This window comes from Aphanomyces invadans (genome assembly GCF_000520115.1).
Source record: "Aphanomyces invadans strain NJM9701 unplaced genomic scaffold supercont1.59, whole genome shotgun sequence".
Classification (NCBI taxonomy): Eukaryota; Oomycota; class Saprolegniomycetes; order Saprolegniales; family Verrucalvaceae; genus Aphanomyces; species Aphanomyces invadans.
In genome coordinates this window covers 235,056-260,677 of record NW_008580204.1, presented here as the reverse complement: position 1 = coordinate 260,677, position 25,622 = coordinate 235,056, and the positions used below count along the sequence as shown (strand labels likewise).

At 54.8% G+C, this 25,622-nt stretch overlaps 8 protein-coding genes across 11 annotated transcripts; 2 read left to right on the top strand and 6 right to left on the bottom strand.

Annotated features, from left to right (window-relative positions):
• The first annotated feature begins 17 nt into the window (after positions 1-17).
• On the top strand, positions 18-1,419 carry H310_13998 (hypothetical protein). Its single transcript, XM_008881688.1, has one exon. The coding sequence runs from the start codon at positions 96-98 to the stop codon at positions 1,332-1,334; it is 1,239 nt and encodes a 412-aa protein (XP_008879910.1). The 5' UTR covers positions 18-95; the 3' UTR covers positions 1,335-1,419.
• H310_13997 (hypothetical protein) lies at positions 49-1,958 on the bottom strand. The gene is made up of 4 exons (XM_008881687.1): positions 1,863-1,958; positions 1,673-1,814; positions 1,572-1,605; positions 49-1,516 (listed from the first exon to the last, which is right to left on the bottom strand). The coding sequence occupies exons 1-4, from the start codon at positions 1,918-1,920 to the stop codon at positions 1,352-1,354; spliced, it is 399 nt and encodes a 132-aa protein (XP_008879909.1). The 5' UTR covers positions 1,921-1,958; the 3' UTR covers positions 49-1,351.
• A 2,135-nt stretch (positions 1,959-4,093) lies between these two features.
• Positions 4,094-5,676, bottom strand: H310_13996. 2 transcript variants are annotated; one of them, XM_008881685.1, is made up of 2 exons: positions 5,392-5,676; positions 4,094-5,340 (listed from the first exon to the last, which is right to left on the bottom strand). In XM_008881685.1, the coding sequence occupies exon 2, from the start codon at positions 5,168-5,170 to the stop codon at positions 4,742-4,744; it is 429 nt and encodes a 142-aa protein (XP_008879907.1). In that variant the 5' UTR covers positions 5,171-5,340; positions 5,392-5,676; the 3' UTR covers positions 4,094-4,741. The 2 variants fall into 2 exon arrangements, with proteins under 2 accessions (XP_008879907.1, XP_008879908.1); XM_008881686.1 differs by having other exon boundaries at positions 4,094-5,352; positions 5,392-5,414.
• A 1,773-nt stretch (positions 5,677-7,449) lies between these two features.
• On the top strand, positions 7,450-9,606 carry H310_13995 (hypothetical protein). Its single transcript, XM_008881684.1, has 3 exons — positions 7,450-8,215; positions 8,270-8,738; positions 8,788-9,606. Exons 1-3 carry the CDS (start codon positions 7,475-7,477, stop codon positions 9,387-9,389), a joined length of 1,812 nt encoding a protein of 603 aa, XP_008879906.1. The 5' UTR covers positions 7,450-7,474; the 3' UTR covers positions 9,390-9,606.
• A 2,769-nt stretch (positions 9,607-12,375) lies between these two features.
• On the bottom strand, positions 12,376-14,480 carry H310_13994 (hypothetical protein). The gene is made up of 7 exons (XM_008881683.1): positions 14,240-14,480; positions 14,090-14,170; positions 13,850-14,045; positions 13,591-13,790; positions 13,289-13,529; positions 12,972-13,169; positions 12,376-12,927 (listed from the first exon to the last, which is right to left on the bottom strand). Exons 1-7 carry the CDS (start codon positions 14,452-14,454, stop codon positions 12,811-12,813), a joined length of 1,248 nt encoding a protein of 415 aa, XP_008879905.1. The 5' UTR covers positions 14,455-14,480; the 3' UTR covers positions 12,376-12,810.
• Positions 14,481-14,656: 176 nt separating this feature from the next.
• H310_13993 lies at positions 14,657-18,661 on the bottom strand. 2 transcript variants are annotated; one of them, XM_008881681.1, is made up of 14 exons: positions 18,329-18,661; positions 18,150-18,275; positions 17,906-18,108; positions 17,684-17,856; positions 17,581-17,639; positions 16,872-17,503; positions 16,702-16,822; positions 16,492-16,647; positions 16,269-16,436; positions 16,144-16,216; positions 15,821-16,101; positions 15,372-15,767; positions 15,188-15,310; positions 14,657-15,135 (listed from the first exon to the last, which is right to left on the bottom strand). In XM_008881681.1, the coding sequence occupies exons 1-14, from the start codon at positions 18,634-18,636 to the stop codon at positions 15,015-15,017; spliced, it is 2,940 nt and encodes a 979-aa protein (XP_008879903.1). In that variant the 5' UTR covers positions 18,637-18,661; the 3' UTR covers positions 14,657-15,014. The 2 variants fall into 2 exon arrangements, with proteins under 2 accessions (XP_008879903.1, XP_008879904.1); XM_008881682.1 differs by having other exon boundaries at positions 18,150-18,661.
• A 900-nt stretch (positions 18,662-19,561) lies between these two features.
• Positions 19,562-22,044, bottom strand: H310_13992 (hypothetical protein). Its single transcript, XM_008881680.1, has one exon. It carries the CDS (start codon positions 21,236-21,238, stop codon positions 19,991-19,993), a length of 1,248 nt encoding a protein of 415 aa, XP_008879902.1. The 5' UTR covers positions 21,239-22,044; the 3' UTR covers positions 19,562-19,990.
• A 164-nt stretch (positions 22,045-22,208) lies between these two features.
• On the bottom strand, positions 22,209-23,436 carry H310_13991. 2 transcript variants are annotated; one of them, XM_008881678.1, is made up of 3 exons: positions 23,007-23,436; positions 22,639-22,950; positions 22,209-22,582 (listed from the first exon to the last, which is right to left on the bottom strand). In XM_008881678.1, exons 1-3 carry the CDS (start codon positions 23,412-23,414, stop codon positions 22,250-22,252), a joined length of 1,053 nt encoding a protein of 350 aa, XP_008879900.1. In that variant the 5' UTR covers positions 23,415-23,436; the 3' UTR covers positions 22,209-22,249. The 2 variants fall into 2 exon arrangements, with proteins under 2 accessions (XP_008879900.1, XP_008879901.1); XM_008881679.1 differs by having other exon boundaries at positions 22,209-22,950.
• Positions 23,437-25,622: the final 2,186 nt, after the last annotated feature.

Sequence of the window (25,622 nt, the reverse complement as noted above, 5' to 3'; positions counted from 1 at the left end):
CACCAATTTGCATTAACTTCGGAACCAAACGTTGCCGAAAATAACAACCACAGAAATCGTTCCAGCTGTCGTCGCCCAGCAGTCTCATTCGAGCCATGGCAAGCAAGCGGACTGGGCCAGCGTCCACTGCGCTGGTCATAGCCGCCGCTGGTATTGTCGGACTCGCGGGGTTCCTTGCTCTCAAGTTCTTGGACCAAACGTCCAAGTCCACCAACGACGACGTCAACCGTTCGCCCGCCACATCCACAAAATCGAGATCCTTGCCAAGTGCCTCACAGACGAAGCCTGCCTCGCCTCCACCGTCGCCAAAGCCAAAATCTCCGTCGCCGAAAGCGAAGACAGCATCGCCTCCACCGTCGCCAAAACAAGCAGCGGTGGCCATCGAGTCTGCGTACATTGCACACAAGGCATCGCCAACTCCGCCGTCGCCAAAACAACCCTCCCCAGTCGCTCACGCCAAGCCTGCCACACCAGTAGCCTCGCCCACCCAGTCAATTCGCAAAACCAGTGCCGCCGAAGCTCAAGCGGAGGCAGTTGGTGTGATCGAAGCTGCTTACATTGCGCACAAGAAGTCGAGCTCGCCTGCAGCTTCGCCCAAGAAAACATCGCCGGCTCCATCGCCCAAGAAAATTACCCCTGCCTCTTCGCCAAGGACTACTAACCGCAATGGAAGTGTCACTCAACCAGACGACGCCCAGGCCGAAGCTGTCAGTGTCATTGAAGCTGCATACATTGCACACAAGGCATCATCGCCAGTCCCGTCGCCTAAAGCTGCGAAGATCCCGACTCCAGTGCCATCTCCCAAGGCGCCGGCGACTCCCGTTTCGTCACCGAAGGCCGCAACCCCCGTTTCGTCGCCCAAGGCTGCCACTCCTGTGTCCTCACCGAAGGCCACGACCCCTGTGTCGTCGCCAACTCCAGCTTCGTCATCAAAAGCCCCCCTGACTATCTCTATTCCTCCTGCATCGCCCAAGAAGATTGCTCGCAAGGGCAGTTTGCCCCCAGCCCCGCAGCCCGTCGACGACGTGGATGCGGCTAACGTGGATGAAGCCAAACCTGTTGAGCCATCGGCTGTCGACGAATTCCAAGAGCCGAGCGCTCAGATCGTCGCTGCTCCGACCACCGACGATGACGACACGAACGAGGCTCTACAGACGAGCGTCACGAGCGACGGGTACGTCGAGTTGGACGCGGCGACCCCAGCTCCCGACACCACTGCAGACGCGCTCAGTGACGAAGCAGTCCCTGCCGCCAGCCCCGATACTGTCCCCGCCGCCAGCCCAGATGCGAGTAAGAAGAGCTCGAAGAAGAAGAAGAAAAAGGGGAAAAAGTAGTGACACAACATATCCGACTAATATCTCGCGTCCTTGACGAGGTCGAGAAACTCTTTGATCGCGTCGATTTCGCCCATGCTCGAGAGCTGCAACAGATCCCACAGGCATTCTTCCAGCACCCGTCGACGCTCGGAGAGGTAGTCCTCACTCAAGTCGCGGAAACACAGGAACGACTTGGGCGGCTACATTCAAGAAGGGTTGTTATCGAACAACGAGATGGCTCGTGCCTGTTCGTACCAGCGTCGGCAGGCGAGAGCCCAAGCTGTATAGTCTACGTAGGAGGCGGTGAGGCCGTCGAGTGAGGTCACACCGTAGCTGCGAGCGATGCTGCTTCGTACTCATTCCAGAGATCGACAAACTCGCGGAATCGTCTGTTCACGACCCACGTGTCCGACCCGCACTTGACCTGGATGGTGTACTCGGCAAACGTGGCGTCTTGGACAACATATCCCGTGATTGCCAGCGTGTAAAAGTTGGCTCCTATGGTGCAAGTCAGGACGAACCAGAGCATGCGGTTCCATGGCGCACCATATCGCGACGACCATACGGCCGGCTTGAGGAACGTCGGCACGGTCTGCTTGTCCATGATGATGGCGATGGTCCGATGTGGATTTTGAGCTCGACCTGCGCTCGACTAAGTTCGCCGTGGTTCATCCGATAAAGTGCAGCATGGGGACAAAGATCGCGTCTGTTGGCGCCAGACGTGCGAAGCTGACGGGAAACCACGTTATCGGACAACGCATCTTTCGCATGGCAGGACGACTGCGGTGCGCGCACGGGATGGCTCATGGCCCGCTAACAATTGGCGGCGATAGCGCGTTCCATCCTGTGGTAGCCCAAGCCATGCGACGACAACAGCCTCGCGGACAGCCACACAATCCGAATGGAAATTGCTGATGGGAGACATCGATTGCATTCGTTGTGTCGACTTCACCTTGAGCTTGTCCGAGCGACCTGGAGCTTCAAATATGACAGTAGATCAAGTCGGGTATGCAGTGCGAAGCTTGCAATACCGGTGGCGCTTGACCTACCGATGAATACGCACTGTCACTGTACTCTTCGATCAAATAATGACCCAAGGGATACATCTTCCACCAGCACAGGCTAGATATCGTATATTTACCGCACCAAACCGTGGCATAGTCGTGGTACTTGCAGCCGTCCTGGGTGTAGTCGTTGCTGAAGGAAGTTTTCGCATCTAGTAGCAGAAACGGCGGGACGCACAGCAGTCAGGACGAGGCGTCGGCTTGTGGGCCGTTGATGGCTTGGGCATTGGCCCGGCGACGGAGAATCGGTCGGCGTGGCACCCCTATTCTTGGGGAACGACGGCGTTGCTCGTGCCTCAGCCACCGACGCCGCATTGCAGGCGAATGAGGTCCAGTTTGCCCCACGAGTTGAGATCATGTAGGACGATCCATCTCTGTGATCTTCCACCGATGCCTCCAAGGAGGGCGCCGATGTTCAATGCAACGACCGAGAGCGCGCGGAATGAGGATGGACCGAGTCCGAAAGACATGCCAACGAAGTTTGATCAACTTGACTCGGAGCTGGTGTGTTCCTCGAACGAAAGCATCCTGGACAACCCACAAGCCCACGCCTCGTCCTGGCTGCTCCGCGTGCCGCCGTTGCAATTACCAGGACGCGAACTAGCGCCTCGGCAACTACGACACCCAGGACGCCTGCAACTACTACGTCACGGTTTTGGTACGTGCTGGTGCAAGATCCATCCCTTGCGTACATGCGTGATCGAAGAGTACGGTGAAAGCGTTCATCGGTAGATGAAGTGCCAATGGAACTCGAAAAAGCCACGACACGTTCCTTCCGCGTGGGCATGCATCCCGGCGAGATCTAGTGGCCTCGGACAGACTCTTTCCAACACGAGGGTGAACCACCTCCAACCGTGTGGTTGCAACTCGTGGGACTTGCGCTGCCGCCACTAACTACCCACCTACACTGATGTCAAATGCTGTTGACTTGTGGCCATGGTGACAACTCGTCTGCTCCAATCGGAACGTCAAAGTACACTCTGGAACACTGGCGGCACGTTCTCGGACGAATGCATTGCGCTTTGTTGGGGACATGTACGTGTCGTGTCCACTGTGGGTGATTGCGGCGTGCGACTCGTTTGCCAAAGCCATCGTAAGCTTCGTCGCATGCTGCACTCGACCGAAACTTTGACGATGGTATCGATATCACATATGTGGTGGTGGGGACTCCCCTCGTCATGCCTGTCGCCTCGGGGGCCGCGCCACGTCGACGCCGACAATCCCCCAAGAGGTGGAAGCTGCTCCCTCAACGTCATGGAGAGTAAGCGCGGAGTGACCAGGGGCGCAGCCTATACAACAATCTCTGTCCACTTTTCGTGCAAGTGGTTCCATCTACACACGAGCAAAGAGGCCATGGTACATCCGAGCTGTTCAAAATCGCGTTGTTGATTGGGGAGGGAGTTCGCCAGTCGATATCCAACTCCCTGCGCATAGTCCTTCCCCCGAGATGCACAAAAACGTCGGGACAGCGCGCCAGTGGTAGGGGCATCTCTGACCTGCTAGCACCGCTCCCTCCGACACTTTAGTGCGCATCCGCCTAGAGCAGTACAAATGATGGAACGACTTGCTCGTTGCGCCACTGTGCTAAAGATTGCTGGTCATGTGCAGCAGCGATAAGTCACACACCAACACTCCATGTCCACGCGACGGCGACCTTGTCACGCGGTAGCACCGGCAGTGTGACAGCGCTTGTCGACGTCGCGACGGTCTCACTTTGGAAAATCGACTGCATTCAACATGTCTGCCACCGATTCCTGGCCGTCCAAGACGTTCAACGCTTCGGCGTCGGACATTCGAGGCCTCGTCCTGGGCAAATCCGCTTTCATCTACGAAGCACCCGCCGGCGTCGACGTGATCTCGGCCGTCGTCCGGTCCGAGTCCCAGCGAATCGTGGACGGGATCGTGTTCACTTCAGTGACCACGTCCGCTGGTATCAAGGCCCTCGAGGTGGACCTCCAGCAAACTTGGGCCAACACGTTTTGGTTCTGGTCCGGCGACTACCTCATCGACATCTACGTCCCGTCCAGCGTTCTGCAGCTCGTTGTGTTTGACGGGTGCGGCCATGTCGTAGTGCATCCCCGCGTGTTGGGCACCAAGTCGGTGGACGTCAAGCTGACGGGGTCCGGAAACGTGTTTATTCAAGACTCGCCGATGTCCTTGGACCGACTCAATCTGGACGTGTCGGGGTCCGGTCGCATCCAAGTGGACGTGCCGTCTGTGTCGTCGGCTTTGGGCGCGAGCATCTCGGGGTCAGGCGAGGTCGTGGTGGCAGCGACGACGATCGACGGCCCGACGGTGCGTGCCGACGTGTCTGGATCCGGCGACATCTACATCCTCGCCACCAAGTCGCTCCATGCGACATCAACGTTGACGACGTCCATTTCCGGATCGGGGCGCGTCACGCTGGCCGACGTGGGATCGTGTGGCCAGCACGACGCCAAAGTGAGTGGCTCTGGCACCATTCAAGCTGGGGCGGTCGTGTGCCAGTCGACGAACGCGACATTGTCTGGGAGCGGCAGCATGTACTTGAGCTCGGTCGAGTCGATCAGCGTGGACAAATCTGGTTCGGGCAGCATCGCCGTGGTGGGTCGATCCCCTGCCCGCGTATCTGGGGCGATCGAAGTGGCCGCGTCCAACCCGGTCACTCGAATGGCGCTGCACAATGCTCCAGCCCACACCGCGTCGCATCTGACAGAGATGGGCTCGGGCTTGAACGCGATTTTGGGAGTCCTGTTTGTTGTCGCGCTGGTCTTCGTCATCAAGAAAGGTTGCCGCCGATGGTGTCGTCATCGACGGTGCCGATTGCAACAACAGGAGGGAGAAATCAACGAATCTCCCTACGGCGTTGCCATGACCCCTGTCGTCGTGGTCGAGGTCGTCCCCGACGCCCACGATGCCAAGGGGATTCCACTCGCGACGGGGAAGCTAGTCTAGCTTTTCCCCATCGTTATTCCATCCACCTGCACATGGAACTGTTTAACGTTATCTTTCATTCCGTCCATGATTCATACCATTCGCAAAGTCACTCGAGTTCTCTACACTCGTCGCGGGCGCATCGTCCGGGCGGTTTTGGACGTGTCATGCACGATGCGTCCCATGGAGCCATGATTCGCAGTGCATTGTGGACATGGTGTGCCACCGTTTGCTTCTCGTTAGCATGGAACGCCACAAACGCATTTTGGACTCCGTGAATCACACCATAAGCAGACGCCGTTGTCAAAGTCGATCTCCTCGACGACGACGGTAATTCACTCTGTCACGCTCCTCACTTCGTCGATTCAAAATTGTGGGGATGGCCACGAAAGCGATGGTCGAGGACGTGGTGGCATTTGTGACATTAATCGAAGATTCGATGACCGACGAGGCGGTCATGACGGTACTCCCTTGCACTATGGTCAAGGTGGCGATCGAAGTGGAGGGACAATGCTTCTCACGCGGGCTCGCCCACTTGGAGATGCTCCCGACGCGTCCAGGTCGTGTCGAACGAGGGACGCGAATTTTTTTGTATTGCATGGCTAAGCTCTCCAAGATTCCAACCTGTGTATGGTCCTACAAGTGCAGGTATGCTAATGAGTGCAGAATTGCACGTACAATCATGAAGACAGGATGTATACTGGCGTATTGCTCATTCGCTTGGTCAAACGGCGATCACTTTCGATTGCATCGGTGGCGCGCCGTACACCACTTGGGGACTGACTGCATCCACTTGGTACGGGTTCGAGGAGGTAGGCACGGCAAGGGGGGTCACGATCACCATTTCGGGGACGTCGTTAAGTCGACGTGTCGGGAGAGTGCAGCACAAAACGAAGTGTACGATTGCATAGGCAAACGCGGCGCACGCCCCAACCACCCACAGTGCAAAGCCCACCACGGTGGCCACGATAGCGCCGACAGCGACGACTGCAGCACCCACCGCGCTCCAGATCAAGTCGCAAATCATAGACTGGAGAATTTTGAATATGTGTGCCGCCCCTGTTTTTATTCATTTTGGATTGCTCCTGTTGTAATCATTCGCTTCTGAGTGTTGGTGACTATGTCAGAGCGTTTGTCTTGTCGACAGTAGGCATGATCATGCAGCCAAGATCGGCCCTGACGACGACCTCCACAGGCAGCACCGTTTTCCTTGGAGAGAATCGCCTTGCCGAGGAGTGACAGGCAGCGCGGATTCATGGTCGATAGCGTTAGCTCATGGTTGTGCCAGTGCGACAATAATACTCTATTGTCCACTGAATACGCAGCCGATCGATCACAGGACATTCCCACACCGACGGTGTTCTTCCTGGTCGAAACATACCCTATACACACAATTTAGGAGCTGACTCCCTGACACGAATGAAGCCGATGCCATCGAAGGGTCGTTGCGAGGAGGTGTGGAGCGCAGTCCGTTGTGACACTGTCAAGATTCAGCTGCCGAGTGCTAGTACATGTAGAGCGATGGTCCGATGTGTGATTGTGAAAGGTTGCTCTGTCGCGGACGGATCGTTTGCAATTTGCGAAGAAGGCAGCGTCGCTCTCCAATGTTTTGGACCGCAGTTGGCATCACGATCGCTGGTGTATACATTGTGCGCATGATGCTCCGGCGGAGGTGTGGTTATCGATGGTCCCGACGTTCAAACTGCCACCACTCCCACGCTCGTGCCGTTACGATGGTTGTCGCTACGATTCCAGCCACTTCTTGTCCAGTCCAGACGCCGCGGTCAACGCAACACAAAGCCGTCCCCGTGGCCATTCCTCGGAATGTCAAGTATACCTACATCATCGAACTGCAATCCATATTTCATATTGAACGTTCAGCCCCAACGGATGCGTGCGTGCGCCTTCATTCGCAGCGTTATGCGGTCTGCCTTTGAGTATGTCCATCACATTCGTGGAGCTGTGTCGCCGAGTCAAGGGCTCATTGCCAAGTTGGTCGGAAGTTGTTTGCAATGCCGCCATTCAGAGCAGGCTCATGTAATTATTTTCAAAATCAGGTCGGTTTCAACGTACGTATATATGTAGTAGTACTAGAAGAAAACCCACGTTCGTTTAGTAGGTGCATAATCTTGGCCGGATACGTATCAGACCACTCACGCCAACAACCCTGGACCTGACATAATGCCGCAAGTCGTCCGGCCACGGCCGGTTCGATCCGTGATGCTTCTCCTGTGCCTTTTCGCGCTGGTCGCCCCATGCACATGCTCTTGGCTCTCCAGGAATCCATTCGAAGGTGTGAAGTACGATCTCACGGGCGGGGACGTGGACGTCTCTCCGCCATTTGACCCGTCGTTCGACATCCGCGACAAACACATCCTTTTTATCTCGGTGGGAATTCGAGGACATGCGACGCCGCTGCTTCGAATAGCACAAGATTTGGTGCGGAAAGGATGCAACGTGAGCTTTGCCACGCACGATTCTGGCAAGGAGTGGGTGCAACGCTCCGGGGCACGGTTCGTGTCTGCCGGCGAATTCCCTATCTCGGCCGATGAACTTCGGGACAAACTGCAAGCGATCACGCGCGATGCGTCCAATTTTCGAGGCATCCTCAATATCTTCAACGACATTTACATCCCAACCGCGCAACCCATGTTCGACGCGCTCTATCCAGTCGTGTCATTGGACCGGCCGCATCTTGTCGTGGTTGACATCGCCACCATCGGCGGCCATGATCTCGTCCACAAACTCGGCCTGCCATATGTCGTCAACTCGCCGTCTATTTTGTTCGACATTGGCGGGACGCCATCGTACGTGCCAGCGTGGGGTACGGGCTTTTCGATCCACATGAGTCTGTGGAACCGATGCATGAACTTGCTTTTTCCGCGCCTTTTGTCCGTCGCGCTCACTCCACCGTTCATGCAGGTACCCCAACACTTTTTTACATCCGCGTTGCCTCACTTGCAGCCTCGGCCATAGATCAATAAAGCGCGATGGGAGCTGCAATTGACGCCGTATCGCTCTCAACACGACATCTTCAAGGGCGCGCGGATTCTCGTCAACACGGCGGTCGGTCTCGAATATCCTCGTCCACTCTCCCCTCTTGTTGAGTTGGTCGGTCCAATCCTTCCTCTGGACGCGTTCAATGAATCGGCTGCGGACGCAGCACTTCCCCACCTCGTCACGCAATGGATGGTGGGAGATGATGGCCTCCATGGAGTCATCTACATGTGCTTTGGGTCGCTCTCGTACATTGATGCGTGGCAAGCCCAAGCCATTGTCGAAGGGCTGTCCAACCCAAAAGACCCCGCGTACAGAGTTCTATGGACTCTTCCGAACGACCAGCGTGGCGTGCTGCCGCAGGCGCTTCCCCCAACCTTTCGAATCAAGGTCATGAGCTCCGCGTTTCCGCACCTGCGCGTCATAGCCCATCCTTCCGTGAAGCTAGGTACGACGGCGACTGGAAAGCCACATTACAATATCCACTCGATGGCTAGTCATATCACACTGCGGCATGGTGTCGGCACAAGAATCCCTCGTGTTTGGCAAGCCCATCCTGTGTCTGCCTTTTCTCGTAGACCAGCCGGATGTGGCCGCCCGCGTGGTCGACGCTGGCGCCGGACTTGTTTTGGACAAGACGCACTTCACAGCAGAAGAAGTGCGGCAGAAGGTCCTCACCCTCCTCCGCAATGCATCCTTCGCACAGAATGCCGTCCGAGTCGGCGCAGCTCTGCGGAGCGCCGGTGGCATCAAACGAGTCACAGAAATCTTGGAATCCACCCTTCAGCACGGGACCCACCACTTGACGACTGTGGACCTCAAACTGCCGTGGCACAAAGTCGTGATGCTCGACGTGTGGGCCGTGTATGCTGCGCTCTTTTGCTCGTGCGTGGTATTCATGCGAGTTGTGGGGATTTTACTCATGCAAGGAGTATATGCTGCCGCGTATGTGTGCACGGAAGCATTTGGTGGGGTTGTTGGTGGGTCTTCGTCGGCTGACTTCCAGCAAATCGACGGCTCGTCGGCTTCCAACGGGGACTCTACGTCGGCACCTCTGGAGAAGGAGAGCGAAGCCAGCAGCGCGTCGTATGTAAAGTAGAGTACCCACCCATCCCTTCCTTGGATCGACATCGCACCCACACCGCCGGTGCCGTCGTCTGTGTCGCTCCCGGTGTCATGTGTGACAGGGGTGCAAGTGCGACCTTTTTTCAATGGGAAAAAAAATATACAGAAAACGCAGGTATAAATTCAGATAGGGGCACGTCGCAACGGCTGGGGGTTATATCTCGTTTGATTGGCTAGAATTTGAAAAATATCGAATTGGTTTTACTTTGATTGGCTAAAATTCAAAGGTCGAGACTCCATGCAAACACAAGGAATAGATGAAGTAGGGGGTTATTGTTTTTGACAAAACTGAAAAGGAGTCGAGGGCAATCAACGTGCTCCCGTTGACGACGACGACAGTGCCTGCCACACCACGGACACCTCTATCGATCGCTACCCACGAACACCCGTCATGCCAAGTACACCGGAGACCGCCAAAGTTAAGGCGCGCAGGGGGCGCGCTGCGGACGGCGTCGGGAAAGGTAACCTGACGGTCGAACAGAAGCGACGCATCTGCGAAAAACATCGCAGCACGCCGAAAATCACGCAAAAGGACCTGTGCCGCTGGGCGATGCTCGAGTTCCAGTTGTCCAAGGCCCCGACCCAGCCCACGATGAGTAACATCCTCAAACACGAACACCTGTTCCGAGAAAGCGTCGGTGGTGCCGCGTTCGACCTCTCGCGCAAGACAATCCGCCCCACCAAATTTAACCATTTTGATCAAGCGCTTGCGAACTGGGTGCTCGAACGACACAACAAACAAAACTTGACTGGCGACGCGATCAAAGAGAAGGGACGCGAGTTGAGTGCGCAAATGGGTCTGGAAGGAAAACTCGCGTTTTCGAACGGCTGGCTGAGCTCATTCAAACAACGCCACGGGTTCAAAAAGTTGGGCATGCCCAAGACTAGCCCCAACAGCAACAACCCCATGGCAAACGCCATGAACTTGATTGACCCGACCGGCGCAGCCGCCTTGATCGCGCCAGTCATGGACTTCAAGCTCCCCGACGAGTTGACGAGTGTGCATATCAAGGAGCTGACGCAGCATTACGCATTGAAGGACATCTTTACGATGGATGAGACGGGATTGTTCTTCCGCATCTCCCCGCATGCATTCGCGGACCACGACAACCTTGACGTCCACTTTGCGCAAGAATCGAAGCTCACGATCGCGCTGACGTGCAACGCCGATTCGAGCGAGATGCTTGAGCCCTTCATCATCGGTGATGTGTACCCGCCGAAGGACTGGCGGTCTCAGAGCGCCGAGAAGCTCGGGTTCAACTACGTGCACAATGCCAAGTCCAAGATGACAGTGTTTATCTTTCAAAACTGGTTGCGGGACTTGAACGCGCGCATGCAGTTTGCGCAGCGGTCGATCTTGCTCTTGATCGACAACGCGCCGTCGCATATTGTCGCTGGTCTCGAGCTCTCGAACGTCCGGCTGATTGTGTACCCGCCAACGATGGGGCTCAAGGCGCAACCGATGCACTGTGGTATCACGACGGCATTCAAGTGCCGCTACCGCATGAAGCACCTCGCGCACGCTATCGATCGCAACGAAGAAGGATTGGCTGATATATACAGTGTCAAGCAGCTCCAGGCGATGCAGTGGATCTCAGAAGCGTGGCGAGAAGTGCCCAAGGAGGTCGTGGTCAACTGCTGGCGCAAGGCGAACTTTGTCGCGGCTTACCACGGCGAGCCCGTGACTAATGTGGAAGTCTTGGAAAAGTCCACCGAGGACGACCTGTGGAGCATGCTGTACTGCCTCCAACTGGGCGGCGTCATCAACATCAAGGAGTTGCTCAACTCGCGCGGCGAGAACGACGTGCACAAGCAATTGAACGAAGAGTTCTTTGACGAGCCACGGGAAGCCATGGACGAGTTCAAGGCGCTGGACAATGCGCTCAGTGTGTCCCAGACGGTCGCGGACGTGACTGGCGAAGACGGCGTCGGTGGCCATGTCGGGGGGCACGGCGGCCCTGACACCCTCCCGACTCTGCAAGAACACCTCGACGCGTTCCGAACGGTCATCCGGTGTTTGGAGACGGCAGCGCCAGACCAAGAAGAAGCCCAAACACTGGCGGAGGTGCTCCAGTTCCTAAAGAAGAAGCAGCTGAATCTCCGACTGAACCGAGCGAGCACCACCACGTTCACGTTATAGAATGTGACGCGAGCCCTGCGCTGTCCAGTTGAGCGTGTCGTTCATATATAGGAAACAATGATCTTACCACGCTGGCCGTGGCTACAAATATACTGCAGTGCCGTCACAATGTCGGCTTTTGGTCGTGTGCTGCATTCATGGGATCCGTTTCCCAAAGGTTGAGCATCCCCAATGTAGACAACGTCCACACTGCTGCGCAATCGTGGCTCCAGGAATGACGAGCATTTCCCCCGTGGGTCGAGGAGCATGCAAGGTAACGCATGGGATGTAAGGGGATGCGTCCAAAAGAACGAATATATAGTCGATAGCTTCGGCACAGCATGTCCGTCCTCTCGACGCAGGCGCTGGCACATCTTGTTCCGAGAGCCTCGTGATCGCAGGCGGCAATCGGAGCCAAAGTCCTCGAACTAGGAAAAGGTGGGAAATTCAAATGAGCCAATCAGATCGCGCCACATTTTGAAGTATTACTAGACAAGGCTACTAGGAATACACAAGTGGAAGATGGTCGGTATTGCTTGATACATTGCGTACGTTAGGAAAAACCACACTTGTTAGTATTACTATAAATAATTGCTACGGATGGACAATTGAGATTTTCCAAGATCATGAGGATGATGGACGGAAGGACGCACCTCCTAGTGTATGGGCACGTGCAAGATCAGCAAGGACGAAGAGTCCCTGATGTGGTTGTGGAGCTCACTGCCATGGTCGATGGTAGAGGGTCCCTTGACGCAGTCTATGTCATCGCCGATAACGACGGGTGGTTTCACCACCTGACAACCCACCACGCAACATCCATTCGTCTCAATGTTGAAGGAGGCCAGACCACCACATGCCATTTCCGCCCAGGAATACAAGAGGCGTCGGCATGGGAATGCTCCATACGCATCTACGTCACAAGTCCAGCAGCGCCGCAGCCGTTAACCGCAATTGCTGATGATCCAGGCGATGCAAGCAAGATTCAATTGCTTGTCGACAACATCGCGCTTCGATGGCGCATGACAGTGAATCAACGTTTACATTATGGCGCCCTGGCAATTCTCCTCTTGCTTGCCACTGTCATGTTTGCGAGGCGAATACGAGCGATTCAACTCAAGCCTGCAAGAGTTCAGTCTCGTCTCAATATCACAAGAATGGCTCCGACAAAGATCCCCCCCGCGCTCTTTCACGACGCAAATCTCTGCTATACAATCGAAACCCACGACCGCGTGACTATGGCGCGTCTTCCACCAACGTCATGAATTGTCATGGCATACTAATAATCGCCGCCATCCAAGAAATGATTTTTTTCTCCTTGGCGGCGCTTCCGTTCGTCCTTAAGGAACTCGCTTTGCTGCTTGCGACTGCCGCTCGTTTTCGACTTGGTTGCTCTCTATGCAACGTCAAAGCCCATCGAACGCGGTGTCGTTCACGCACCTTTTCAACGCGGGAAAAGACTTCTGCCGTGTGAGGCAAGTCGAAGAGCTGGCGCACGTGGTTGTTAAACTTGAGATGTTCTAGCATACCCGATTGCAAGCACTCCTTGATCGCGTTATACTGCATGATCGAGCCCCAGTCATGGAACCGCAAGGTTTCATTTTCGAGGCTGAACGACACGTTTGGAGGTTCTTGGTCCTACTCGCTCAGAAGTTTCACACTGCTTATGCGCTCGACGAGTATGGGACATTATTCCATCTCGAGACAACAATAGCAAAATTGCTCGAAGCACACACGAAATGACGCGGTCGACGTACCGCCACAGTCTTGTACACGTCGCGAAAGACGGAATGCTGTTCCTTGCGGTCCTTCTTGGAAAATTTCTTGCTGCTTTCTTTGCTCAGCTCGAGCATCTTGGACGCAATGTCGCCAGCACCTTCGTAATTGTCGATGTGGTTTTGGTGCATCGCTTCAAAGAGCAGCGCGAGGTTTTCCCCCGCGGCCGTCCGCACGTCCAAGTCCACGTTGTTGGTCAGGTCCGAGAATAAGGCCAAGTGCCTGCAGTGTTCGCAAAAACGGTCCATATTCACACTGCTCAAGTAATAGTAACATGCCGTACGTGTCAAGAAATGCTTCCTCGATAAGCAGCGCAGAATCAAGCGTCGACGCGAGGCAGCCCCATGTTTCCAACGCCAGAGTCGTCAGCACTGGCGTCGTCGAGTTGGTAAAGAATGGATCGCACAAGCCCATGATATTTTGCGCGTTCTCTTCATCCCCAGTACTGCTTGTGAAACAGACGACTCCCAACCCTTCGAGCGCCTGCACCACCGCCATGAACAAACGTTGTGGCGCCGACAGAGCATGGATAACCGACATACCTGAGCGCGAACGATATCACTTTGAGCAGCAGATTTCACGAGCGGCTCCAGAACCGATTCCACCTTGGCAAAGTAGTCGTGGGAATGGGGACCCAGCATGAGCCCCATGATGCCGAAAATTCGGGGGACAATGCGTCCCTCATCTTCCGACGGGCGACGTGAAATTTGAAGCAGGTTGTTGTACATTTCATCGAATCTAGCAATGAATGTGAGTGCAAGCACAGGCGAGTGCAAGCATACTTTTCGTGGAAAAGCTCTGGGGGAATGAAGTGGACCAACAGGTTGAGCAAACCTTGCAGGGCTGCGAGACGAGTCGTTGCTCTGTGCGTCATCCCATTAGATGAATGTTCGTCATGATGGTAGAGGTTCATCGTGTAGTTGTGCACGTGCCTTTTTTCCGTCAATTCTTCAAGGTACCGCTCCATGAGGTCCTCTTGCGTTGTATCTTCCGAGACGCGACTTCTCGTACTTCTCGCGCTGTCGCATGTATCGTTCGACGCGACCGATTCATTGCAGCTTCCATCTTCGGAATCGTAGGCGTCGTTGCGGCCGCCGCCACCGCGCTTCTTGTTGCCACCACGGGCTTTCTTGCCGCTGCTGCTCATGTTCACGACGAACCTGCGGATTTATTGTGGGGCCGCGAATTTAAATTCCAGGAAGTTGGCGCTATTTATAGCACCGACCGAATGCATGGCGTTGCAACGAGCAAAAAAGTTTGCCATTTATTTATTGACTTGATTCCATCTACACAAAATCGAGAATTTTTCAATAACTATTTTGAAAAATACATTGTACATTTTCATGGACGACACAATGTGTTGTGCGGCTCACGATCGGCGGAAAACGTGTGCTGGCCGCACCTTCGTTAGGAGCTGTCGTGAAAGTGTGCCACCACGCTGCGCTCCGTCCGAAAGGAAGGTGGAGAAATGAATGTCGTCTGCCGAACTTCACTTGGTCGTAAACGCGGATGATCGCGGTCACAACTGTTCCAAGTTGAACGTTCGTCGTCGAGAGCCATCCATATTTGAACACGGACCAAGCTCGAGTCTTCTGGGTGTGGAGAATGTATAGCTAGCAATGCTTTCGAGCCCAACTCGAGAAACGACGGCGGGATACCGCCCAAGACCACGCCATACTGAACAAACCTCCATATCTTGGATAAACACTACGTCGAGAGGAACGCGTCGTGAGCAAAGATGCGGTAAATGTCCCCTTTGGTCAGGCGGTGGTTGTCATGGGTCACGGCCGCGTCAACCGCTTCCTCGACAGTGTCTCGCACGGCATACCTACATCCTTCACGAGCTCCGTATTCATCGCATTGGAGATTCATATCACTACCGGTGGACAAAGGTCGGTCTGGTTTGATTCAACCGCTTGACGCGGGCTATGGCTTGGGCGTGCAACGCTGGTTGCAACGATGGCTCGATCAAAAAGACGTGGGTCGCTTCCACCAAGTTGAGCCTGCACCATCCAGTCAGCACGTCCACATCCACGTGGCGGCAGCAGATAACTGTGTACGAACCCGTGGTTGTACTTTTTCAGCGGCAGGAGCAGCACTCGAACGTCGGTGTCCGTTTCGAACGCATGTCGCAACGATATCTGATTGCCGCTGCGGAGCTGCACACTCCGGACATGGCGCTTGGTCAACTCGGTCATGACCAACTCGAGCACTTCGGGAAACTGTGAAAATACGACGCATTTCTCGTGCGGGGCAATCGCAGTCAAGTCCTGGAGGATGACGTCCATCTTTGATCCGCATGCGAGCAAACTGGGTGGCAGTGGCGGGGCCTTGGCCAGAGCAAACGGCTGGGACTTAAAGCAGACCAAGCAACGATGCGTCGCCATCTCGTTGGACGCTGCCTTTGCAATGCACGCGGCGCAGAAGCGATGACAGCACAGCAGCAACGACGTCGCCGATCTAAGCCATGGGTCGGAGCACGTCCTGAATATGACGGGGGGAGCACACCATACCGAGTCATGGCGGTCCCACAAAAATCGCAGCAATTCGTCGCAGGCGATGCCGTCTCGTCCAACGAAGCAATTGTGCTCGTGTACTGGCGGTAGCAGTTGGCCAGTTGAAATTTTTCGTGTGCCACTTTGACGCGCTTGAATGCAGCTGCTGACGGGTCGTCGCCAGCGTATGCCATGCAATTCTGGGCCTCGCAGCTCACTCGGAGCCAGTTGTCCAGCAGTGTTGCCAACGATACCATGTGCTCAAGGTGTGCGATGCAGTCGTTAAAGAGGCCAAGCATCTGGCGCAAGCGTTGGTCTCGATCCTGGTTGGCTCATGGTACCTCAGGGGGCGCCTCAAGTGTGAAAAAGATCACCATCAGCGTTAATGTTTTGCCCTCGGTGACGAGGAAGCTCCTACAAGGAACTTCAGAATGGCAACGAGAATGCAGCGCGAAAACATCCTTACAACGCCAAGTCGATGCGGTTGCGCAGCGTGCACACAACACATCGTGAGCCAAGGGAGATCTGGCCGCGTCCTTGACCATGTGCATGGTCGCGACGCTGCCATCGCTCCTCCCGACCCACGACGAGGGTTCGATCGAGCCGCCGGGTCGCGTGGTTGCAGTCGCGATATCTGTTCGAACCGGCATGAAATTTGCTCGTGGGTGGTCGTGCGTACATCAGCATACCCCCTCAAGACCATTTGTAGTTCCCTCCTCCAATCTGCATGCATGACATCGTGTAGCAGCTTGAGACTGGCGCTGAATTGCTCCATGTACTGGCCGAGCAAGTCCATCGTGACCATTCGTATCTCGCCCACGTCGATGGACTCGGTCGTTTTGTTTCTAGATGAAAACAGCATAGCGTTAGTTGGAGACTGGATGCGCTTTCACACGTACCGAAGGTAATGCCACAACGTCGGGCGCTCAAAAATGCCTACTCGGGACTTGGCCTCGGATAAACGCATATTGGTGAAATCGTTCAGGATGGCCACCATCGCTGGCAATTGAATTCGGCGCTCTGCCAAACAGAATTCATTACATTGCTACATCAATTGTATGATGGATACCCAGGTCGAATGACGCCTCCACTTGGCTCTGAAAGTTGTGCTGGGACCATGGCGCGGCGTGGGCGGTCCAGAACGCAGTTGCCTTGTCTTGAAATGCTGCCAGGAGGGGATGCTGCTGGGCGATTAACACGCGTAGTTGTTGGTCAGAAAAGTCTTCGTGTAAATATACAAATATCCGTTGCCACAAAGTGACAGGAAGTCGGCGCTGGCATGGCGAGTCGAGAATCGCGCGGTGGATTTGGTGGCGATATCGAACAGGAGACACATGATGAAGCGCCGACAATGCGGACAACACCTTTAGCTGCACCTGCCATGGAACTGAGATCTCGGTAGCGAGGTCTTGCCATGTTTTGTACGCGATTTCGAGCTGCTTTGGGCATGACAGACATACTCCGAGCCACTGGCTGAGAGCTAAACTGCACTGCTCACGCTGTCGTGTGGCCATGTGGGCAATAAAGCCGGCGCTCGAGTCGATGGACGTGGTGCATTTGGTCAACAAGGAGACGTGGGATGCACCTTTACACAAGTTCAGGACGGCGGGGTGATGGAGGAGTTGTCGCAGCTCGTGGAGCGTGATCAGGCTGGTATTGCCTTTAAACGATGCAATCCGTCGTCGAATGTCTTTGATATACCTATGGCAGAGCAACACAACATCCAGCTGAAGTTTGAGCAACAAATCTTGTTTTCGTGAGAACAAAATTGCTGTTACCGCTCAAAGTGCGGTCGATACGCGGCGAATTCAATCGCCGACAGCTGCACAAACGTCGTCTAGAACGAACAATTACGTCCAACCTGCATGTATACGAATTTACGGGAAGGATGGTCTGCGACGGCAGCTGCAAGCTCCGGCTCACGTGCTGACTCGAAGTCCGCCATACGATTTGATCAAGAATAGGCTGCACGAGCTCCAGCGCGACGGCGATGTCATGTTGGAGCCACCATGTGCTCGAGTCGTACGGTGCCAGCTGCAGGAACTGGGCCACACCTTCATAGCAAAGCGATATTGCCACGCAACAAACCGAAGGGCTGCCCACCTGCAATGTCGGCAACTTTGGACACGGGGGTCCCTGACAATCCCCATCGAATCGGTGCATTCAACTGCTGCATCATCTGCGCCGCCAACGACGACTTGCCCAAGATCTCTTGCACTTCATCGACGCAAATGCGACTCCAGGACACGTGGTACAGCGTACTCACGCTTCGGCCTCGCTCGCTGAGCTCGCTCTGGCGTCGGTGCCTGTCGTCCTCGTCAAGAGCTGCTGACTTGCATATGCGTACCATTCTTTGGCCAGGTCTTTCATGAGGATTATTACAATGCGGTGGGACTCATTGATCGGGGTGGTTGCGTTGAAGATGCTCGACGACCAAGTGGTTTGTGCAAAATGCGTCGCCATGTCTTTCATCCTATGGAGGCATGCCTCGTCACCTTGTCGATTCGCGTGTGCCTCGCTTGCTACCATTGCTGTGCGATGATCTGGTTTGGTACGACCACGAGAGTTGGGCGAGAAGAGCGGTGGAGCTGAATGACACTGAGCATTGTCAATGTTTTCCCCAACCCAGGGCCGTCGGCAAGGATGCCGCCGTGAAGGACCTTGTCGCAATTGGTTTCTCTATGCAACATCCACGCCACCGCTGCTTGCTGGTGGGCATGTAACTCCGTCGTAGTGCTCAAGCAAAGAGAATCTCGCAAGTTGGCATAGCCGGTCGGACCCTCGGCCACGTTGGCCCCGCGCACCGTCAACAGCACATTGTCCGTGCTGTCCATGTCGAAGGATCCTGACGTACCCAAATACTATCCGGATGTACGGATACGTGAAAACTTCTTTGACAAATTTTCAACTTCGGGCAACTTGAGCTCATGAAGGCAGCGGCATCTCCACAGGACATTGCATGGAACAATACTAGCGCAATGAGGAGCGCATGTGTTCACCGTTATTTGCCTGGCCACTCCCCATGCGCATGGGGTGAAGGCGCTGGTGAGCGCGCCTTGAATTGAGTTGAGGCAAGGGGGATGCCTGCCAGTTCCATGTTCGGTGCACGATGTGTGTAGATCTGCCTGCATGCCGTGACATGATGCAGACGTGCAATGGCGGCCCAACATCATACAGATTTCTACACCATCCGGCTTCCAGCATCCACATACATCGCCGTCGCGGCCACCATGAACACGATAAAATCTCCAGCCGCAGCATGTAAAAAATGGATTGTTCGAGTTGACGGCTGTGAACACGGCGCGGTGATCTCCGTCCGTACTCTACGGCATGCCCCGCTTCTTCTTGCCCATTCTCACGTCAACACTCGGTCACCGAGAAGCAAAGGAAGTGCCAAGTGCTCCGACAAGCCAAGACATGTTGCAGTCCGAACAAGAGAACACCGCGACAACTTCCGTCCTCGTGAAGTCGAGTGAACGCTGTGACGAAACGTCATGGCTGGGGGATCAAGGAGCGATGACGGGGTTGTGAACTGACCCACGGGCTGGAGCGCGGAGCCGGTCTCTCTTTCATTGCAGTGCCTGGGGGGTGCACGGGGGCTACTGCAGTCCTCTGGGGGCTGTCTTTGACTTGAGCATGTCAGCGTTGACGCTGCTGAATGTAGAACTTACCGGAACATTCGGCGACTGTTCCGTCGCCTTTTTCGCGTGACTCGGAATTCCCTCCATCGTCGTCTTGGATTCGTCTGTTTAAGCCATGTGCACTTGATATTTTAGTCACTTGACTGTAAGTGGGGCGACTGGAACGCAGACATGAACAAACGTGCCCTTGTCGCCGCGACAGCATCGCGCCACGAGCCCCGTGTCATTGCCCAAGAGGGCGGAGGTAGTTCAAAGCATCGTTCGTCCATCTCGCCTTGATATTCCAGCCGCTAGCGCGAGTCGGCGGTGCCGACGAACTTGTCCAACCTTTGCCGAAGTGCCTTGGATAGTGGCATGCACCCAATTGGAACCCCCCGCCGCGCCTGGCGACTGGCTTTTGACAGCGCCCCTTGGCTCGGACGGCGCCAAGTGGCAAGTGACGTGGGGGTTTCTACTGGCCTCAGGCGGAACACCCACGAATTGTCCAACGGGTTCAACTGCTCGTACAACTGGTCGTGTGGCACGATGCGGCGATCAGTTGTGCATTTTACACGTCCGCCACATGTGGTCGACCCTCCAAACAGTGGCCGCCTTCGCGGTGGTCGCGATGGCCGTCGCCGACATCACATGCCCCGCTGTCGAAACCGACATTGACTACTACGGGAACGATCTCGTCGCGACCGACCGAGACAACCACGACGACTGCTGTGCCGACTGCCAGAGCACCGACCGGTGCGTCGCGTACTCGTGGCGCGACGGCGTGTGCTACCTCAAGCACACGAAAGGAAATCCTGAGTGGGCCCCTGGCGTCGTGTCGGCGGCGCTGCCGGTGCAAACGGGCCGAACATGCGGCGCCGTCGAACGAGACGTCGACTACCCCGGCAACGACCTCTTGCGCACCGACACGCCAAAAGCGTCCGGCTGTTGCGCGCTGTGTGCAGAGAACCCAGCGTGTAAAGTGTCGGTGTGGTATAACGGCGCGTGCTACCTCAAACACGACGACTCGTACAAGGTCCGCGTCGTCGGCGCCCGAGCGCATCATGTCGTTACGGACGGCGGATACACTCTGACCCCATCGCCGTACACGACCACCAAGCCTACGCCGACCCTGCCACCCAAGAAAGGCGACTTGGGGATGCAAGTCGCGTACCAGCTGAGCGTGATTCGCCAAGCACACGGGTTGAATGCTGTCGAGTACGACGACGCCATGGCCAAGGACATGCAGGAGTGGGCCGACAATTGCTACATGCACCCGAACGGCGGCCATGGCGGGCCGTACGGTGTCCAGAACCTCGCGCCGGCGCTGTTGTGCGGCGACAACTGCATGGCGGTGGAAGGACCGTCCTGGTGGTGGTACGACGAGATCAAGTACTGGGACTTCAACACCAACAAGTGCACGGAAGGCAACGAAGCATGCGGCCACTTCGTCAACTCGATGGGGACGTGGGTCACCCACGTTGGGTGCGGCTGGTCCAACTGCTACAACCCTGGCATCGGCAAGTACGACCCGTTGTTGTGGTGCAACTACCGCGGCAACGGCAACGACCGAGCAATCCCGCGGCCGCAGAAGCCCCTTGCCGAATTCCACGCCGCCATCACGGCCGCCTTCAAGTGAGCCCCGCGTGTAGTCTAGAATCGGTCGTGTCCATGGCTCGGTAGCTTTTTGATTCTTATGGTGCCTCTTTATGTAATTCCAAGCGTCGAGCGTTTGGCAAACTTGTTCAACTCTGGTGCAACGAGCCGGTGGTGTCAGAACGTCGTTCGGGCGAGGCAGGATGGAATAGAGCGGCGTCATTGCGCTCGTACGTGCATGTTCTGGTGTCGAAAGGTCTGCTGCGTGGTGGTGGGAGCTGTGGTCGTGGGGGCAGCAGCAGATAGGGTCGCGTGCTGGAGGCTGCGAGCGTCATGCAGGTCGCGCTCCAGTTGGTGTATCTTGGAGTGGTTTCGCTGTTGATCTTTGTAAATATCGGCGAGGATCGCGGCGACTTGGATCTCCATGTCGTGGTGGACTCTTCTCGTGATTTGGCTTGCCAGCATCGTGAGCTCAGTCTCCTTTTGGACGGCAAAGTGTTGTCGCAAGTGTTCGATCTCGACATTCTTGTCCTGTTCAATCTGTCGCACATGGCGCTTCTCCCGCACCCCCGCTTCGTGTAACACGCGATCCAACGCAGTTTGTCGGCGAGCGGCGGCGTCCATCTCCCACCGCCCTTGGAGCATCTTCTTTTCGCGCTCCCACATTTGCATGTGCATATGCAATCGCATGTGATTTTCGTGGACCTGGCGCTGCATCTCGGCCTCGGCGATGTGGCATGTCTTGACCAGGTCGTCTTTTCGTTTGGCCATGGACTGAATCGTCTCTAACAGAGACGTGTTGTCCGCTGCGAGAGAATCGACGGTCGTTTCCAGCGCCGTGAAGCGCTTCGCCAGCTCACGCATCTCTACGACCAGCGCACGCTCGAGTGCGTCCACTGCCGTGGCATCGAACAGGAACGTCTTGGCCCGAAAACACGCAAAATGACTGGCGATGCGTCCACATAAAACGTCGCCCGCGGGTGGACCGCGCCTGCCCATGCCTCGCCGACGTGTAACTTTACACCGTTTCATCCAGGCACCGCTCACTGTTTTATCCAGAGTGCACGGGCATTCTTGAGCCCCCTGCTTGGAATTGCTATCTCCAACTCGATCCTGGCGCCGTGACATGCAATGGTTCTTATCGACCTCCCTACACAGAACTACGCCGATTTTCCTCCCACTACCAACGCAACGATGCATACGTATTTGGAATCTAGAAGTGTGTTCACGCAAATTAGACAAGGAGGAAGGCGACAGCGGTCGTCAAGACTGCCAACGCAACGGTCGAGATGGAAGCAGCACCGCTGTCCGCGGGGGCGAGGGTGGTCCCTGGCTTGGGCGGGGCCAGCGTGACGTTGGTCTTGTCTGCGTCCACTGCGCTCGGCGACAGCTTGAGTGTGGCAAAGTGGGGTTTGATCACGCCCTTGCTGTCGTAAATGCCAAAGTGGGCTTCGACCGAGTCCACGTTGCCGTCCTGGGTCGCTTTCCACGCGTCATCGAACGCAGCAAAGTAGAAGTACTTGAGCTTGTGCGCGTCGGCAAAGTTGACTAGATCGACCAAGTATTTCTACGGGGGCACCAAGGCAAGTTACTGGACAACGAGAGAGAGGAGAGCAACCGAACCGCTTGGTTTTCCGGGCTCACGACAGATGCATTCTTGTTCTGGCCAGCCGATGCCCAGCCTGTTTCGCCGATCTGAATTTCCTTGCCGTTGGCAGCGGCCGTCAACGCATCCAGCTTAATGCGGAAGTTCACCATAGACGTCTCGATGGCAGCAGGTTCCCAGAACGGAAACGAGTTCGCCTGGACGACATCCACAGCGGCAATCACTTCCGGGTACTGGACGAGGACGTCGACAATGTCTGCAATCGTGACAGGGATCTTGACTTGCTTCCCCGCCAGGAACGCTTTGATTTGGTTCAAGTAGGATATCGCCTGGTCACAGCACACTCAACACCTTGGTCGATCCTTCGTGTGTGGATGTGACATACCTGGACGGCCGTGAGATCCTTGCGGTAGATGTTTTCGCTGCCGACGTGCAATCCCAGCACGGAGTCATCGATCAGGTTCTTCTCGATGAGCTTCTCCATCGCGAGTTGTTCGTTCACAACACTTTTCACGTCCTTGGTAACCCACATGCCGAGCCATACCTTGAGCCCAGCCTTCTTCGCAGCGGTCAACACCATCTCGCCTTGGTTGCAGTCCACAAGACTGAAGATGCGTACACGCGGCGCGATCGCGGCGATCTTGACCATGTCGGCGTCAATCTGCTCCTGGGTTTTGCACTTGTTCGGGTCCCAGTCCGGACCTTGACGAGAGTTGTAGTTGAGTCCATACAGCTTGAAGTCGAGCGCGAACGCCGACGCGACGACGGTGCAGAGCGCGGCGAGACGGACCATGGATCTGCAGTAGGTTCACGATTCTACACTGGAAAACCATCGACGAGGACGACGGTGAGTAATTCAACATCCGGACAACCGTGTGTTATCCGGATGCCACCCATCCACGTAGCACGACGCAATACATACATGTACCCCCGAAAAATCCGACAGATGTACTGGGGATATCGCATAGAACTTCGTACTCCGGAGTACCATGTATTCAAATATATATAGTACGTCTAGAAACAAAGAACAGGCGAAAAACTGTCGCAACACATGAACTTTTGACTTGACCAAACAAAGCATTCACACACTCATATAGATGGTGACAATTCAAAAGTGTTAAATATATACATGTCCCAGTACGTATTATTTCCACCAAGACAACACCTATGGCCGTTAAGTCTCTACACGACCGCAATTTCCGGACATGGGAAAGCCTTGACAAACGATCCTCGAATTACCTCGGGAATTAACCCGCTCCCATGCTGTAATGCATCGTTTGATCATTCCATACGCTTCTCGGTCGCGGAAACAACAGCCACCTCTTCGAGCCAAATAGTACGAAGTAGTTTCTTGAATAAACCCAGAATGCCAACGTCGAATGGCTGATAAACACATGTGCAGTTCGCAGGCAGAGCCTCGAGGACGCAGATTACGTAGGTCACCCGAAACTGCGTCAGGTGATACTTGTGTGATATGAGCATCGAAGTTGTCTGCTACAGTACGACCACAGATGGGACGAGTACGACCACAGATGGGGCAAGAATGTATGATGGATACATCTCCATGTACATCTTCCACACACATTTATTCATCCACACTTACTGTTGAACATCCTAAAAATGTGGTCATCCGGGAATATCTCCAGCTCAACATTGTCGATTAATCCAGCCGCACACTGGGTACATGAAGAGTATTAGCAGCTTCTCCCCTAGACAAGCATAATAACAATATTACTGTATGTCTTTTCATTTAAACGACAAGTGAACACGACTGTCAGTCTGTCTGAATGCTTCTGTATCTTGTCGACCTTGGACGAGCCATCGACTTCGGCCCAAATTTATTCTTGAGGCTTGTCGTAATGCACTGTGGTTTCGTCGGCGTCAACATGTCACGGCTGTCGTTCAGAGAATACTTTCCTTAGAACTCGGTAGAGAATTCATTTTGTATCCGGATCGTATTCTCCGTATGCACCTTGGAATGACATGGGAACGGTGAAAAAACTGACGACGCTATGCAAAGTCCAGGCCCAGCTTGAGAATGGAGGTGTAATCGTCGCGTTCAGTCGCATCCATTTCGTATTGCAGATCGGCATGAAGTTGATTATGTGCGACGAGGTCAATATATGCTCCTCGCCTCGAACATCTTTCAAATTCAAGCAATTCGTTCTTGAATGGAAACAGGGCCTTTGTGCGTTGTCCCCCCTTGTCGTTTTTTTGTGTTGCGTTTGATTGTGGTTGGTCGTGTTCGTTGATGTTGCCAACCAATACTAGTGGCACGTGGTATCTCAAATACTGCGCACACGTTGCTGACATTTTGCTCATCAAAGGCTTGAAGCAACTTTCGTTTCACGCCAATTGAGTACAGCCGCTCAAGTCGTTTGTGCACAGTCGCTCAACATGGCACTGAGTTGTATCCGTAGTATCTATGACGTGGATTTCAATTTCATGCTGCCCACGTACAGAACACTGAACTTCCCCCGCTAGTCGAAAAGTTGTCCTAACGTTACAACGAATTCAACGTAGCGTTAATATAAATAGGTACAAAATGCTGAAACAATCAATCACAACCAATTATTCATCACATCTACACGCAAACTTGAATTTCTACTACTTACAGTGGCGGACGTCATCGAGGGGACTTTTACTCCTTTATGTGAAAAAACATGCTACGATAGACTTGGAATACGTTAAACGAATCTGCATCGCGCGCTGGTTCGAACCGTGCAATCAAATGATCCTGAAACACAATACCTTGCAAAATATTCTGCTCCAAAGTTGTGAATGAATGTCAATATGCATCGTACGTTTCTATATCCTTCTATTTGTGATTGTTGGAGGCGTTCTGAGAATACAATATTTGACAAGGTTGCGTGTTTATGTCCGTGACTTCTATCCTGTCATTCTCGATTCACGTTCACAAACAACAATGGGCCGTCCAACACCAGCCATCACCAAGGAGGAGTTCGACACCATCAACTGCTATGTCAAGAAGGAGCGACCG

What these genes read in the sequence shown, in the direction of transcription:
- H310_13992 (XM_008881680.1), bottom strand. Translation starts at nt 21,238, where the DNA reads ATGACGCCGCTCTATTCCATCCTGCCTCGCCCGAACGACGTTCTGACA.
- H310_13994 (XM_008881683.1), bottom strand. Translation starts at nt 14,454, where the DNA reads ATGAGCAGCAGCGGCAAGAAAGCCCGTGGTGGCAACAAGAAGCGCGGT. An exon ending in GTGATATCGTTCGCGCTCAG is followed by an intron (nt 13,791 to 13,849) that starts GTATGTCGGTTA and finishes GCGGTGGTGCAG; the next exon opens with GCGCTCGAAGGGTTGGGAGT. An exon ending in ACGTGTACAAGACTGTGGCG is followed by an intron (nt 13,170 to 13,288) that starts GTACGTCGACCG and finishes CTGAGCGAGTAG; the next exon opens with GACCAAGAACCTCCAAACGT.
- H310_13995 (XM_008881684.1), top strand. Translation starts at nt 7,475, where the DNA reads ATGCCGCAAGTCGTCCGGCCACGGCCGGTTCGATCCGTGATGCTTCTC. An exon ending in TCACTCCACCGTTCATGCAG is followed by an intron (nt 8,216 to 8,269) that starts GTACCCCAACAC and finishes CCTCGGCCATAG; the next exon opens with ATCAATAAAGCGCGATGGGA. An exon ending in CCATCCTTCCGTGAAGCTAG is followed by an intron (nt 8,739 to 8,787) that starts GTACGACGGCGA and finishes CTCGATGGCTAG; the next exon opens with TCATATCACACTGCGGCATG.
- H310_13998 (XM_008881688.1), top strand. Translation starts at nt 96, where the DNA reads ATGGCAAGCAAGCGGACTGGGCCAGCGTCCACTGCGCTGGTCATAGCC.
- H310_13996 (XM_008881685.1), bottom strand. Translation starts at nt 5,170, where the DNA reads ATGACGACACCATCGGCGGCAACCTTTCTTGATGACGAAGACCAGCGC.
- H310_13997 (XM_008881687.1), bottom strand. Translation starts at nt 1,920, where the DNA reads ATGGACAAGCAGACCGTGCCGACGTTCCTCAAGCCGGCCGTATGGTCG. An exon ending in CGTATGGTCGTCGCGATATG is followed by an intron (nt 1,815 to 1,862) that starts GTGCGCCATGGA and finishes CTTGCACCATAG; the next exon opens with GAGCCAACTTTTACACGCTG. An exon ending in TTTGTCGATCTCTGGAATGA is followed by an intron (nt 1,606 to 1,672) that starts GTACGAAGCAGC and finishes CCTCCTACGTAG; the next exon opens with ACTATACAGCTTGGGCTCTC.
- H310_13991 (XM_008881678.1), bottom strand. Translation starts at nt 23,414, where the DNA reads ATGGTCCGTCTCGCCGCGCTCTGCACCGTCGTCGCGTCGGCGTTCGCG. An exon ending in AGGATCTCACGGCCGTCCAG is followed by an intron (nt 22,951 to 23,006) that starts GTATGTCACATC and finishes TGCTGTGACCAG; the next exon opens with GCGATATCCTACTTGAACCA. An exon ending in TGAGCCCGGAAAACCAAGCG is followed by an intron (nt 22,583 to 22,638) that starts GTTCGGTTGCTC and finishes GTGCCCCCGTAG; the next exon opens with AAATACTTGGTCGATCTAGT.
- H310_13993 (XM_008881681.1), bottom strand. Translation starts at nt 18,636, where the DNA reads ATGGACAGCACGGACAATGTGCTGTTGACGGTGCGCGGGGCCAACGTG. An exon ending in CTACAAATGGTCTTGAGGGG is followed by an intron (nt 16,437 to 16,491) that starts GTATGCTGATGT and finishes CGGTTCGAACAG; the next exon opens with ATATCGCGACTGCAACCACG. An exon ending in AACCGCATCGACTTGGCGTT is followed by an intron (nt 16,217 to 16,268) that starts GTAAGGATGTTT and finishes AGTTCCTTGTAG; the next exon opens with GAGCTTCCTCGTCACCGAGG.